This window comes from Ostrinia furnacalis, unplaced genomic scaffold, assembly GCF_004193835.3.
Source record: "Ostrinia furnacalis isolate ACB-3 unplaced genomic scaffold, ASM419383v2 OfSCF3884, whole genome shotgun sequence".
Lineage (NCBI taxonomy): Eukaryota > Metazoa > Arthropoda > Insecta > Lepidoptera > Crambidae > Ostrinia > Ostrinia furnacalis.
Genome location: NW_021134123.1, coordinates 42,006 through 57,574, shown reverse-complemented (window position 1 = coordinate 57,574; position 15,569 = coordinate 42,006). Strand labels below are relative to the sequence as shown.

At 42.3% G+C, this 15,569-nt stretch overlaps 1 protein-coding gene across 1 annotated transcript in view; it reads left to right on the top strand.

Moving 5' to 3' along the window:
- LOC114358348 (uncharacterized) overlaps positions 1–14,634 on the top strand; it is a 15,230-nt gene extending 596 nt beyond the window's left edge. The window contains exons 2-6 of the mRNA XM_028312282.1: positions 639–1,163; positions 2,000–2,120; positions 4,479–4,609; positions 6,813–6,999; positions 13,532–14,634. Of these exons, the coding sequence (XP_028168083.1) occupies positions 639–1,163; positions 2,000–2,120; positions 4,479–4,609; positions 6,813–6,999; positions 13,532–13,710 (1,143 nt within the window). The 3' untranslated portion in view covers positions 13,711–14,634. The remainder of the gene's footprint in view (positions 1–638; positions 1,164–1,999; positions 2,121–4,478; positions 4,610–6,812; positions 7,000–13,531) is intronic.
- The last annotated feature ends 935 nt before the right edge of the window (positions 14,635–15,569 follow it).

The following is a 15,569-nucleotide window of genomic DNA, read 5'->3' as shown; positions in this document are numbered from 1 at the left end:
TTTTTTTTTTTATTTTATTTTATTTGATTCTATCACTGTGTAAAAGCTGCGCACGTGACATTGGCGGAACAGTGGCGAAAAAGCACAAGTTCATCGCCATCAATAAAAGAAGAAGAAGAAGAAGTCATCTAAGGGTATGAATATTTATATTTTATAATATTTAGTCTAAATGTATAATCTTTCATCGCCATCAATAAAAAGAAGATGAAAGAAAAAGAACATCATTATCTAAGCATAGGAGTGTATTACAGAATGAAGCTCAGTCAGAACTCTTTCCAGTTACAAACATAAATTGTATTTGAGGCTTTATTTAATGTTGTATAAACTTTTAACCATCATAGGACAGAATCTACAACAATAAACAAAAAGGATACTTTTCTTAGCGGATGCCTACGTCATAACATCTACCTGCATGCCAAATTTCAGCCCGATCCGTCCAGTGGTTTGGGCTGTGCGTTGATAGATACTAAATCAAATGGTGCTGATAGAGTGAAATTGAAATGTCTTAAATTTATCAATCAATGTTGATTTGATAATTATTTAGATATCTAAGGCTAAAATCAGCTTTTGCTCTGTATCCCAGTCAAAAATAAACTCATGTTCGTCAGTAATAAAGAGTACCTATGTTTACTTTCCAGATGTTTTGCGTTCAAGAAGCCGAACATTCTGATCCCTTCGCAAACGCAGAGAACGACCCTCTCAGCAACACAACACAATCGGAGTCCAGCGATGAAGAACCAGCAGCCAAGCGTCACAAAGCCTTCGGCAACTCATCCTTCGACTTACAAGTCTACCAAATCCCAGCTTTCAACACCCCAAAGTCCTTATCTATATTCCCTTCCACACCAACGTCTACGCTGCCAAAGTTCGTCAACAATCCGTTAAACTTAGCCAATCCATTATCTCTAACGAACACTGCAATAAAAAACAGTAACAGTATTGTCAAGAATCTCCACTCGAGGTATTCTTTGCCAGCGAAGTTGACTANATTGACTATTACTCCGGTGACGACACCAAGTAAGAATGAATCGGGAGAAGTGGTCAGGTATAAGAAGAATGGAGAGGTGGCTAAGAAGAGAGGGCCTCCGAAAGGGTACAAGAGGAAACCGAAGGGCCCTATGTTTGATGCGAGCGCCCTTTTACAGAATACGGCTTTGCTACAAGTAAGTAGTAAGTTTATAGCGTAAAATATCCACGATCATAGCCACGATAGCCGAACGGTGAATGGGGCGGACTGGCCGACTCGAGATCCGAGGAACGCGGGTTCGAATCCCACCGTCGCTCGACTATTGTGGTGAGCCCACTCGTAACACAAGCTTATTTAGCTCAACACGAGGGGCTAACGGGACTATTAGTAACTTGTGCAATACAAATTGCTAATAATCTTTATAAAAAAAAAATCAAATCAAATCAAAAATATTTTGTTCAATTTAGACCACTACTAGTGGCACTTATGATAATATGTGATTTATGTAATGTTTCGACAACCACCAGCTCGCACTAAGCGTTTCGACGACTCTTTTATAATGCGAACAGCTAGGGACTGGAATTTGTTGCCTGCTGCTGTCTTTCCCGAAGACTATCATTTTTTTTTTTTATTTTTCTTTATTAAGGAAACAAACAGCATGAGTTTATACATGTATAATCCGGGCCTTTTCAAGGCGAGAGTGAATAGGCACTTACAGGGCAGATATGTACCATCCTAGACTGCATCCCACTTAACATCAAGTGCGATTGTGGTCAAATCTGCCTTGTTATGCATAAAAAAAAATGTGCAATATAAATTGCTAATAATCTAAAAAAAAACACTTAATCACAAATACTGACTGACGACATCGTGAAGGTAGCAGGGAAGCGCAGGCTGCTACCAATCGATCAACGTGGAAAGCATTGGGGGAGGCCTATGTTCAGCAGTGGACGTCCTATGGCTGAAATGATGATGATGATGATGAATCACAAATATAAATGTTTTGATATAATTAGTTGTTTCTCATTGCAGGCCCACAATAAGATCCTCACGAGCCTGCTAGCAGCGTCCCATAGTTCCATGAGCATGGCGTCAGGCCCGTCGGTCTCCATGCCGCCGCCGCCGCCGCCGCCGCAGGTTAAAGTGCCTGAAGGTATGTACGGAAACTATCTATTTATTTTATTTTATTTTTTCTTTATTACGGAAACAAACAGCATGAGTAATACTAATACTAGCTTTTGCCCGCGGCATCACCCGCGTGAAATTTAGTTTGTCACAGATCGTCATAAATTATAGCCTATGTATTATGTTATTCTGGGTTATAAACAATAATACTGTAAAGTTTCATCAAAATCCGTTCAGTAGTTTTTGCGTGAAAGAGTAACAAACATCCAGACATCCAAACTTTCGCATTTATAATATTAGTAGGATTATAAATGTGAAAGTAACTCTGTCTGTCTGTCTTGCTTTCACGCCCGGTTTTTGAAACAGGGACGCGCGTGATAAAGTTTTTCTGTGACAAACAAAATTCCACGCGGGTGAAGCCGCGGGCAAAAGCTAGTGTATAATAAACTAGCTGTTCCCGCGATTTCGTACGCGTGAAATTTAGTCTGTCACAAAAAAACTTTACGCGCGTTTTTGTTACGCTTTTTCTTTACTGCTCCGTCCCTTTCAGCTGTAGGGTGATGGTATATAGCCTAAAGACTTCCTCGGTAAATGGGCTATCGAACACGAAAATATTTTTTCAAATCGGACCAGTAGTTTCTGAGTATTGAGCCACCGGTACTCTTCCTGGGCCGTCGTAGGACATTGGTTCCCAAAGTGGGAGGCGGGTCACCCTGATGAGGCAAATAAATACCTTTAAAGGGGGTGTGGGCCATCTGTGTACTTAAGTATAAAAACCTGCGACCGCTGAGAGAATGCCCAGACTGCTCGATACGACCTTTAAGTAATCTTGACTGGAGGAGGGGGGGCAAATTTTTTGTATGGTTGAAAGGGGGCGCGTCTCGAATAAGTTTGGGAACCAATGTCGTAGGAGGTAACTAAGGGACAACAGTGTGCCTACCATGAGTTTACGTTAGGTGTGCTCGCTAGCGACTGCGTAAAAAAATGACATTTAAATGTATGACATATTGTGCAGCGCCCCTAGCGGCTACTTTCAAAAAAAAATCTTCATAGAATTTTTTGACGTATTCGCTAGCGAGCTCACCTAACGTAAACTCATGGTAGGCACACAGGCCTCTCCAACCCGTCTGGGCAGCGTGAACTCTATTTTACTTTATTTATTTGCAAGAATATTCAATTTTTTCCGGCATATTCTGTGGCATGTGACGTGCAAAAGTTTTTGTTCTTGAAGTTACATACTTAACTAGCGACCGCCCGCGACTTCGTACGCGTGGATTCCGTTTTACCCCTTAGGGGTGTAGTTTCGTAAAATCTTTTCTTAGCGGATGTCTGGATGACCGTCATAACATCTACCTGCATGCCAAATTTCAGCCCGATCCGTCCAGTGGTTTGGGCTGTGCGTTGAAAGATCACTATGTCAGTCAGTCACCTTTGAGTTATCTTGACATTTTTACAACTCAAAACACAATAATCAAGTAACCTTACCCTTACCCAATGGAAGCAATAAAGTTATTGAGTATCCTTATCTCTTGGCGGGTCGTTACACTCCCNCATATATAAAATTAATATTCATACATAAAAGTACAAGGCAAAATATCGGGAGAGTTTAGGCTCCATTCACCAGGTGTATAAATTGACATAATAAGTTTATTATATTTGCTGCTACGGAACCCTTTGTGCGCGAGCCCGACTCGCACTTGGCCGGTTTTTTTTATTAGCTTAAGCGCTTCCTCTACCTTATACCCTACTGGTATAAAAAACGGCATGTATTTAAATGATCTTTTTAAATTAGCAAAAACGGCAATTAAAAAATCTAAATGGTCATCTATTTTAATGATTGATCCTCTTTCTTTGAGACACAAAATAAATGAAATCGATCGATATTTTAATCTCTTTTGAACTACGCAAAAAATTATTGAGATGTAAAAATTATATCTGATCGTTACTTGTTGGTCCTCAAAAATAAAAGNGGGACTGGTCAAGGAAAGATATACCTGACATAAAATATATGTATCAAAACGCAACAATTAACCTAGAAATTAGCACGGCACTAAAGAAATATATTCAAAACTGCCACGCGGTCTCGTGCTAGATGGGCGTCTTAAAGGCCACCTTCTATCAACGGGAGCGCGTGGTAAGTAACTTGCTTCTGAATGTATGTAACTTCCTACTTTTTTATAATTTTAAACCGGCAGACAGTGGTGACTGAGTTTGTTGCGGCGCTTCTTCTCAGCACTTGCCAAATGTTTGTCTCGAAGCGCTGGTAGGGCAAAAAAAGAATGAGACATGTATAGGCTCCTTAAGAGCATTTGACGATTTGCAAGAACTAATTTAATTAGCCTAAACAAATAAAGATAATTTTGATTTTGATTTTGATCTTGCTCAGGTCACGAGCTGGTGGAGATGCAGTTGGACCCGGCCGACTGGTTTCCGGCGGAGCCCTACCGCATGGTGTTCAGTCGCAAGAAGAATCCCAAGTGGAAGAACTTTCCCTACAGATGCGAGCACTGTTTTAAGGTTAGTAAAGTCCGGTCGCCGAGCAGATAGAATTTCGTCCAATGACCCCAAGCTACCCATCCTTATCGCTCGCGTGTAATTATATTGCTGTCGCGCTCGCACACTCACTACGACCGCCCGACGCAGTCGCGCAAAATAGCGCCATCTATCGGTCAAATACGTGACTTCATTTCACACCTAGATAAGAAACACCATCGGCCGAAGTTTGAAAGCTCTTTTACTCATCATCATCATCATTTCAGCCACAGGACGTCCACTGCTGAACATAGGCCTCCCCCAATGACTTCCACATCGCACGGTTGGTAGCGGCCTGCATCCAGCGCCTTCCTGCTACCCTTATCAGGTCGTCGGTCCACCTTGTGGGACGCCGTAGACAACGCCATCTATTAGCCGAAGATCTCTTTATTTTCTGTCTTTTACAAAAAGCGCCATCTATCGGCCAAAAGTGGAAAAACTTTCTGTTTCTAAGATGCGAGCACTGTTTTAAGATTGGTAGGCTGATAAGCGCACGTACCGGAAAGTGCAGTGTAGGATGTCCACCCACAAGGTGGACCGACGACCTCATATAGGTAGAGGAAGGCGCTGGATGCAGGCCGCTACCAACCGGCCATTGTGGAAATCATTTGGGGGAGGCCTATGTTCAGTAAAGGACGTCCTATGGCTGAAATGATGGTGATGATGAAACTGATAACGCCATCTATCGGCCGAAGAAAGCTCTTTATTTTCTGTCTATAGCAAAAAGCGCCATCTATCGGCCAAAAGTGGAAAAACTTTCCGTATAGATGCGAGCACTGTTTTAAGGTTAGACAACGCCATCTATGGGTAAAAGGAAAGAAGTTATTTTCATGTTTATGTTACTCTTGGGACAACGACATCTATCGGTCAGAGAAAGAAAACTCTTTTTATTATTAAATCTGTTTAAAGCAGGGGTCATAATCCGGCCCGCCACTGCCATCAATCCGGCCCGCGACAGCTTAAGTCTAAGCCTATGTTTGCATAGGTGGGCAGAAAAATTAAAATTGTTATGGCCCTTGCAGCATACTAAAAAAATATTATGGCCCCAAGGCTTCAAAGTTTGGAGACCCCCAGTGTAAAGTAAAAAAGCGTCACCTATTGGTCAAACTTGTAAATTATTTTAATAAAGTCTGGAAAATTGTATGGAAACTACATCTATCGGCCAAAGTAATAAAGCTCTTCACTAAGATGTAACTAAAAAGCGGCATCTATTGGCCAAAAATGTAACTTAATTTCAAAAATAAGTCTGGCAAACCATTAAGAAATGTCATCTATCAGTGACATTTCAAATATAGATATAGATAAAGAAGTTTCTGTCTATTATACCATAAGAAAACGTTATCTATCGGTTATACCTATAATCTGATTCCACAAATACTGCCTAAACTTCATAGTTTAGGCCAGTAGATGGCACCTTCTTATGAAAGCGCCATCTATTGGCCAGAACTCTACACTTATCAAAAGTATAACATAACGCCATCTACCGGCCACCCCTCAAACCACTTTCTACCACAGGGCTACCGCGTAGTGTCAACTTTACTCACGAACGTGCCTAAACTACAAGAAAACGCCATCTATCGTCGATACCGCTAACCTGATTTTACAAAAGATTACAAGAAAGCGATATCTATCAGCCAGAAATCTAACGTTACTCCTCAAATAAAATAGTAAAACACGGGTCTTAACGCGACGTTTATTAATGAGTTACATTATGTACTCACGGCTTGACGTTTCGGCTGCGATGCTGCAGCCGTTGTCACAAGCAGACTGGCGGCTCGCGGCGTCGTCCGTTCGGGCGGGCTTGAAAATTTTCAACTACCCTCATATTGTCATTTTGTTACACTACCACTAGTGATGTTACCACGATACACAACACTCACAGTATCCTTATTCGTACTTGACGGCAAAATTCGCTGTTTGCATTTATTAATCACCGGATTCCACACTGGTGACAATTTAAATCCGTCCTCCCGATTGAAATTTTTATGTTTCTTAATTTCAATCGCTTCTCGAACTATCCTAGTGTGATAATGCCGTTCAGTGGAGAAGATTTTTGAACTGTGTAACTCCATCCAGTGATTAAGTTTAACCTCCTGTTTCTCTGTTTAGTTGAAATGGAACGCGAAAGTTTAAAATCTTGTGTTACTCCTCAAAGTTGTATAGAAGTTAAAAGACCACCTTTCACCAGGGCTACCGCGTAGTGTCAACTCTTCTCACACACGCCGCAGAGCGCCACGGTTGCGTGCCCAAAGACATGGCCATCCCGTGTCCTTGCTGCCCGCACGTGTCCACGCGGCGGAAGCAGCACAAGAAACATTTAGAGACCCACGAGGGACGCCGCAGGAGAATATTCTGCCTCTACTGTCTGCCTCCAAGTTAGTACATTCTCTGTAGGTAGACCTTTAAACAGCCCCCAGATGGTAACCTGAAGAAAACCTTCCCAGGGGGTAACCTGAAGAAAACCAGATCCCAGTGGTCTCAAAATTCTCCATCATCATAGACCTCCATCGGCCTATAGTTACTAAGGAGCGCGATTTCAGCTTATAATGGTCGTTTCTGATCCCTCTCTGGAGGATATTCTACCTCTACTGTCTGCCTCCAAGTAAGTAGCAATTTGTGTCTTATGGCCACGTGTAGTACCAGTGACCATAGTGTAGACCATAACCTAGTGCTTATAGCTAGAAGGATATTCTGCCTCTACTGTCTGCCTCCAAGTAAGTACATTCTCTGTAGGTAGACCTTTAAACAGCCCCAGATGGTAACCTGAAAAAAACCAGATCCCAGTGGAGTTTCAAAATTCCGGGCTGTCTATAGTCTGGTCGCCGAGCACGTAAAATTTCGTCCAATGACCCCAAGCTACCCATCCTTATCGCTCGCGCATAATTATATTGCTGTCGCACAGTCGCAGACTATATCTACCGTATTAAGAGNGTTGAAGGAACTTATAAATACCTCACTTGAATCAAGCTCAGGAATAGAAGACTATGTGAGTAGAATAATGAGTGCTGCACATAAACTTAGAAGTATAGGTTTCGAAGTGAACGATGAATGGCTGGGCACATTAATGTTGGCCGGTCTATCAGATGATTACAAACCCATGATAATGGGGTTAGAGAACTCAGGTGCCAGAATCTGTGCTGACTTTATAAAAACAAAGTTGCTTCAAGAAGTGAAAACTGAAAGTTCAAGCAGTGCATTGTACTCTAATTCCAAGAAAAATCAGAATCAGAATAAACAGTTCAACAAGTCAAAGCCACCAAACAAGTACAAGGGTCCCCGATGCTACAACTGTAATGGTTTTGGACACTTGGCTAAGTTCTGCAAAAATCCAAAGAAAACAGTGAACAAGGAGAGTGATAAACAGGAAGGATTTATTGCAGCCTTTTCAGCTTTTTCAGGTAAAAGAAGTGAAAAGTGGTTTATTGACTCCGGAGCTTCGATGCATATGTGCAGTAACAAAGATTGGATGTACAATATTCATGATTCATCAGTGAAAACTGTCACAGTGGCTAATAGAGAACCATTGTCAGTGGAATGTGTTGGAGATATCAGTATACATATTTCACAACATGGAAATATTCAGTTGAAAAATGTACTTTATGTACCTGGATTAGCAGCTAACCTGTTGTCAGTGAGCACAATTACTAAGAATGGTTTCAAGGTGTCATTCAATGAGAAAGGTTGTAACATCACAAATGCTAATGGGAAATTGCTGTGCTCTGCCACCTTGACAGATAAATTATATGTTTTGAATACCCACATAAATGATGAAACTGCAAACTTGGTATGTAACAAATCAAATGATATTAATTTATGGCATCTTCGGATGGCCCATTTGAATGTTTCAGCTCTGAAGAAATTGCCTGACTGTGCTGAGGGGGTTGTGCTAACACAGGATCCGCAGAAAGATATTCAGTGTACTGCCTGCTATGAGGGGAAACAGACAAGGTTGCCTTTCAAACATGTAGGTACCAGAACAACAAAGCCGTTGGAGATGATACACTCGGACCTGTGCGGGCCGATGGAAGTTGCATCTTATGGAGGTATGAAATATTTCATTTCTTTCATAGACGATTTCACAAGAATGGTTCACATCTATTTCCTTAAAGATAAACAAAATGTGTTGGAAGTTTTCAAGGATTTCAAAAGGAAAGTAGAAAATCAGTTAGATTATAAAATTAAAGCCATAAGAACCGATAATGGGAAAGAGTATTGCAACACTACATTTGAAAGGTACCTAGCTAGCTGTGGGATTACCCACCAGACCTCAACCCCCTACACCCCTCAGCAAAATGGACTTGCCGAGAGGATGAATAGGACCATAGTAGAGAAGGCTCGGTGTATGATGTTTTTTGCTAACCTAGAGAAACCAATATGGGCTGAAGCTGTGGCGACCGCGGCTTACATCATAAATAGATCGCCAACTAAGGCTATAGGAGATGTGACACCATACCAAATGTGGACAGGAAAAGAACCCCAAATTAAGCACATGAGGATATTTGGTTCAAAGGTGATGGTACACATACCCAAGGAACGACGCTTAAAATGGGATAAAAAATCAACCGAGATGATTTTCGTGGGCTACTGCGAAAACACTAAGGGTTATCGCATTATGAACCCACAGACTCACCAGGTCACAAAGAGCCGTGATGTTGTTTTCTTTGAAAATGTGAATCAAACTAATGAATGTTCCATTTCAGTTAATCCCACTGAAGATGTGTTGGCCAAGTCGGAGGAACATGTCAGTTCTGAACAGAGCAATTCACCAGAGGAGCCTGTCAACCCTCAAGACAGCGGATCAGTTGTTGGGTCTATCTTGAGTGGAGCCGAAGACTCGAGTGAATATGAAACTGACACCGGTGACCTTGATGACAGCTATCAACCCCCGAGACAGTTTGTGAAGCAGGTACAACCAACAAGTAACATCACACTGAGGCCACGTAATAAAGATCACCAAGACAAGAAGGGATTGTTATGCCTTTATACGAGTGTTTCTGATCCACAAAATGTAGAAGAAGCTTTATCATCCCCACATTCTTGTGAGTGGAAAAAGGCAATGGATGAAGAGTATGCATCTTTGATGGAAAACCACACGTGGGAGCTTGTAGACCTACCACCTGATAAAAAGGCATTGTCAAGCAAATGGGTATTCAAAACAAAGACTGATCAACAAGGAAATATAATTAGACACAAGGCAAGACTGGTCATAAAAGGTTATGCGCAGAAGCCAGGCATAGATTACCAGGAAATCTACTCTCCAGTAGTGAGGTATGCTTCCATCAGATATTTGTTTGCACTAGCAGCACAACATAATTTACAGATACATCAGATGGATGCTGTATCTGCTTTCTTACAAGGAAACATAGACACTGACATATATATGTTACAACCGGAGATGTACAATGAAGGAAACCAGGTATGCCACTTACTCAAGTCTATCTATGGTCTCAAACAGGCGAGCAGGCTGTGGAACATTAAGCTGAGCCTAGTGCTGAAAGAGATGGGAATAGAACAATCAAAGACTGATCCCTGTGTTTATTATGACATCAATAGAGGAATTTTTCTTGCAGTATGGGTCGATGACATAATAATCTTCAGCTCTCTGCCAGCAAATACTGAAGAACTGAAGAAAAACCTAAGTACAAAATTGAATATGAAGGATTTGGGTTCTGCAAAGCAATGTGTGGGCTTCAACATAACTAGAGATGGAGATACAATAATGTTAGATCAGGAGAAGTACATAAATGAAATATTATCAAGATTCAATATGACTAACAGTAAACCAGTAAAAACTCCTATAGAAGCTGGATTGAAATTCAACAACAATGATGAAGCTACATATGATTGTCCTTATCAGCATGCAATAGGTTGTTTGCTGTATGTCGCTCAGGGAACGAGACCAGACATATCGTTTGCTGTGAATGCCCTCAGTAGGTACAATAAGGAACCTAAATCTGAACACTGGGCAGCTGTAAAAAGAGTAATGAGATACCTACAGGGCACAAAACACTACAAACTAATTTATACCAAGAATGGTCAAGATGAAATCACAGGCTACTGTGACGCCGACTGGGCAAGCGACACCCGGGACCGAAGGTCTTGCACGGGTTATATTTTTGTTTTGCAGGGTGGCGCCATCTCTTGGGGCTCGCGCAAACAACAAACCGTGGCCCTCTCCACGGCCGAGGCCGAGTACATGGCCATGTCGGCGGCGGCGCAGGAGGCGCTGTGGCTGCGGCAGCTGCAGGGAGAGCTGGGCGGGCGACGCGACCGCGCGCTGCTCATCTACAGCGACAACCAAAGCGCCATCAAGCTTACTGCTAACGACTGTTATCTACCGCGATCCAAACATATAGACATTCGATTTCACTTTCTTAAAGAGCATGTTAACAGTTTAAGTTTAAAGTTTTGTTATGTAAAAGGTAAAGAAAATGTGTCTGATATATTAACTAAGGGGACAACAGTAGATAAACATTTGTTTTGTGTATTTAGAATGGGATTGCGTTCTGGGGTGGGTGATAGAAATGGAACGCATCCCAAGTAGTTCCTTTTTCTGGCCGCTACTCTCTGTGGCGCCTCTGTTTTTTCTCTTTGCGTGCAAATTGTGAACGATTGTGAATTCCCAATAAAACTGGTTGTTTTATCAAGAAAACATTCTTTATTTGATCAAAACCCTACACACAGTACCTAAATATCGGGGTTTCAGCTTACACTGGTCGTTTGCTATAGCGACCAATGTAGCTGGACCTCTGTCTTCACACATTAGCTAAGAATTGGGGTCTCAGCTTACACTGGTCGTCTTGCTATAGTGACCAATCTAGCTAGACCTCCATCTTCATACACATACCAAGCACCGCGGTCCCAGTCCCCACTGGTCATAAGCAGCCATGGCCATCCCGTGTCCCTGCTGCCCGCACGTGTCCACACGGCGGAAGCAGCACAAGAAGCATTTAGAGACCCACGAGGGACGCCGCAGGAGAATATTCTGCCTCTACTGTCTGCCTCCAAGTGAGTAGATTGAGTACCTTTCTATTTTAGGCAACTCCCAAAAAGTCCACAGATGGTAACTTGAAGAAAACCAGATTCCAGTGGAGTCTCAAACTTCCGGGCTGTCTATAGTCTGGTCGCCGAGCACGTAGAACCACAGAATACATAATAGTAGCAACAGAAATTGCACTCCTTTGTGTAGGATCAGATGCCGACATTTTAACGGTAATAATAATAATGCAAAATATCCAACGCACATGATGCATTCGAAATCGCACCTTACTACTACGCTCACAAGAGCGCAATTGTTTTGTGTTCAGAATTGATCTACCTCACAGCTCAAGCGTCAGGGTTGTATAAGCAAAGTAAAATAATTTATTGTATTTACGATTGGTAAATTTTAATCTAGTGGTGTTTGTATTATCGTACCATCTCTAAAGTTAACAAAAGTACTTATTAATAAACTTCAGTGTAGCGATAATTCGAAATTGGACAAACAGTTTTAAAAGGTGTAGTGTCGCACACTAGTAGACACGGTGAAGTAAAGTTAATGTTAGCTAAAATAATTTTTTTCTACAGTTTTTTGTCTTAAATATTTCAAAATTATTTAAAAAGTGTAGTTTTTTTAATTATTTAAATTATTCAGTTATTTATTATTCCTAAATATTACGATTTTTCATTAAAAAAGGATAACAGTGCTGTTCGAACAATAAACCTTGATTGTGACGATGATCGACTGAGCGTGTATAGAAATACGCGTGTGCTCACAGGCTCGCGGCGGCCCTGACTGACTTGCAACTTGAAGTTGTCACGCGCTGTAGGTAATTATCTCGGTCGGCATAGGCGAGTGACGGAGGTCTGGTAGAACTTCGTCCAATGACCCCAAGCTAACCATCCTTATCGCTCGCGCGTAATTATATTGCTGTCGCTGCTTTAACACACCGCGATTCAATCTACACGCAACGCCATCTATCGGTAACGTAAATCACTACGTACGTTGGTGCTTGGTAACTTTTGGTAAGGGTGTCAAATGTAGCTGGACCTCTGTCTTCATACAGTAGCTAAGGATTGCGGTATCAGCTTATTCTGGACTACGAAGTGTCTAAATGCAAGTTAGGTCGTCTTGCTATAGTGACCAATGTAGCTAGACCTCCATCTTCATACACACACCAAGCACCGCGGTCCCAGTCCCCACTGGCCGTCTTGCTATAGTGACCAATGTAGTTAGACCTCTGTTTTCACACAGTACCTAAATATCGGGGTTTCAGCTTACACTGGTCGTTTGCTATAGCGACCAATGTAGCTGGACCTCTGTCTTCACACAGTAGCTAAGAATTGGGGTCTCAGCTTACACTGGTCGTCTTGCTATAGCGACCAATGTAGCTAGACCTCCATCTTCATACACATACCAAGCACCGCGGTCCCAGTCCCCACTGGTCGCAAGCAGCCATGGCCATCCCGTGTCCTTGCTGCCCGCACGTGTCCACGCGGCGGAAGCAGCACAAGAAACATTTAGAGACCCACGAGGGACGCCGCAGGAGAATATTCTGCCTCTACTGTCTGCCTCCAAGTAAGTACATTCTCTGTAGGTAGACCTTTAAACAGCCCGCAGATGGTTACCTGAAGAAAACCAGATTCCAGTGGAGTCTCAAACTTCCGGGCTGTCTATAGTCTGGTCGCCGAGCACGTAGAATCTCGTCCAATGGCCCCAAGCTAACCATCCTTATTGCTCGCGCGTAATTATGTTGCTGTCGCGCTCGCACACTCACTGCGGGCGCCCGTCGCACAGTCGCGACAGCAATATAATTACACAGACCGGGCTATATCTACCGTATTAAGAGTACGTTCCCTTCAGGTGACATTACAAAATTCCACCCTGTATTCACCAATTTATTTATTACTTTATTTTGGTCTTTCCAGACGACCCATCAGAGCCGTACGTGAAAGAATCGGTCAAATATCCATTCGACAAGTTCCCCCAATATTGGTACGCTTCAGAAGAATCCCTACGCCTCCACAAGAAGAGAAAACATCCCTACGCTGCGATGTTCAACTACAACTGGTTTGGTACCTGGGGAGACTCCATGCCAAACAGTTAAAAGTAAAAACCCAGGTAATAGTAGTTTTAGTAGTTTTCCCAGCGGTGAAACTGGCAACACTGGGTGTTTACGCGTTTCGCACCGCGGTGTGAAACGCTCAGTTATTATTGAACGGGTTTTTTCGTATGTGCGGTGCGAATGGTCAAAGGATAATTTGTAGTGGGTCGATTCGGTCAGATACTTAATGGAACTCCAAAAAACATAACCCTCCTTCTGGCGTAGTCCCGTAAAAAGGACTGTTTTTGCATATTACAGTCCGAATTGACCCATTACAAAAATTTCACGGGCGGTTCACACCGCGAAAGGTCACACCGCGGTCCGAATCAGTCGTGGTGCGAAACGCGTAAGACCCACTGCCGTATTTTTGCATTGGTATCTTTGTATAGTAAGTTTTAGCTGATCGATTGTAAGTTATTTTTATGATTGGATTTTAATTGGAAAAGATGTAATTTTTAACTGATTTAATTTGTAAGTCCATTTGAAATTAAATTATACTCAAATGTATGCATGGGAATAAAATTTTGACTATGGTAAGATAAAAGACATTCTGTATATGTAGGTACTCGAAAACGTAGGGTCTTCTAGCGGAAATAACTAAATAATAAATATTTACCACCGATCACTAAAGTTGATGATTGCCATAACGATCGACTTGCATCCTAAATGTTATTAAAAATAAAAATATAATTTGAAAATTATGCTATAATTTTTCCGGGGTTATTCCCATTTACCCCCGTGGGGGTGGCAACTGGGAATTAATTTACAAAAATGTCCCACTCTCCCCCGCTTGTGAAAAAATAATTATACATGGTTATGGTACAATAAAAAATATAACACAAAGTAGCGTCTATACGTCATTGCAGACTTATCAACTCGGAAAGGGATCAACGCCGTATCGCCTTTCGCGAGCTGTCATCGCCTTTCGTGCGCTGTCAACCGCGAGGCGTATAAAGATGTCCAACACTGAACCGTCCCAGCTATGAAATTTTCAGAAATACTGGTTTATTAGTTCCGATTTTTGCCACGTTGGACAACCATAGGCAATACACGGACCGCTTGAAGCAGTCAGGGTCGACAGCTTCAAGCTGCGACTGCACAGTGAACTGCAGAGTTCTATGGACGCACATACACGAACCGCTCGAGCAGTTGCAACTGATTCGGGCGGTCGACAGCACGGTGAATTTTCATCGTGCGGTCAAGCAGTCGCCAGCCATACACTGACTGCTCGAGCTGTCGACAGCTCTCGCGCAGTTACCTCCGCCCACTTTCTTCATTCCACGGCGCGCGCGTTTGTGATTTGTTGAGCAGTTAATACCAACTGTTCGAGATATCTAACTATCACTGGCAGCTTCAAGCGGTTGACTCTTGACTACAAGAGTGGTCCGTGTATGTTGATCACTGACTAACTGCTCAAGTTGTCCGTGTATGGTGGGCCATATATTCACATGAGGGCGCTACTATCAACACGGGTTGTTTTAGATTTTTGCCCCTTGACGTTTTAAAATCGTTTGCGTTACGGTGCGGAGTGTGCGTTGCAGTATGGAGTTTCATACAAAGAACACTGATCGCCTCGAGTTGATACGGTTACGATCCCTTTCCGGGCTGATAAATGTCCTTATAAATGAACGCGATACTCAACAACTATCCAGTTTTATTTATTTGTTCACCTATTTGACGGAAGTGGGGGAGACTGGGACAAATTTATATACAAATTCCCATTTTCCCCCTGGTGGTGGCAGCTGGGAATGAGCGCTTTTCCGTTAGAACGCGCCTACGTTTGAAAACAAATTGCTAAAGACTGTAGTTCGCCTTTACCATCGGTGTTGATAGCATAAAAAATATGAACAAATAGAAGTCAT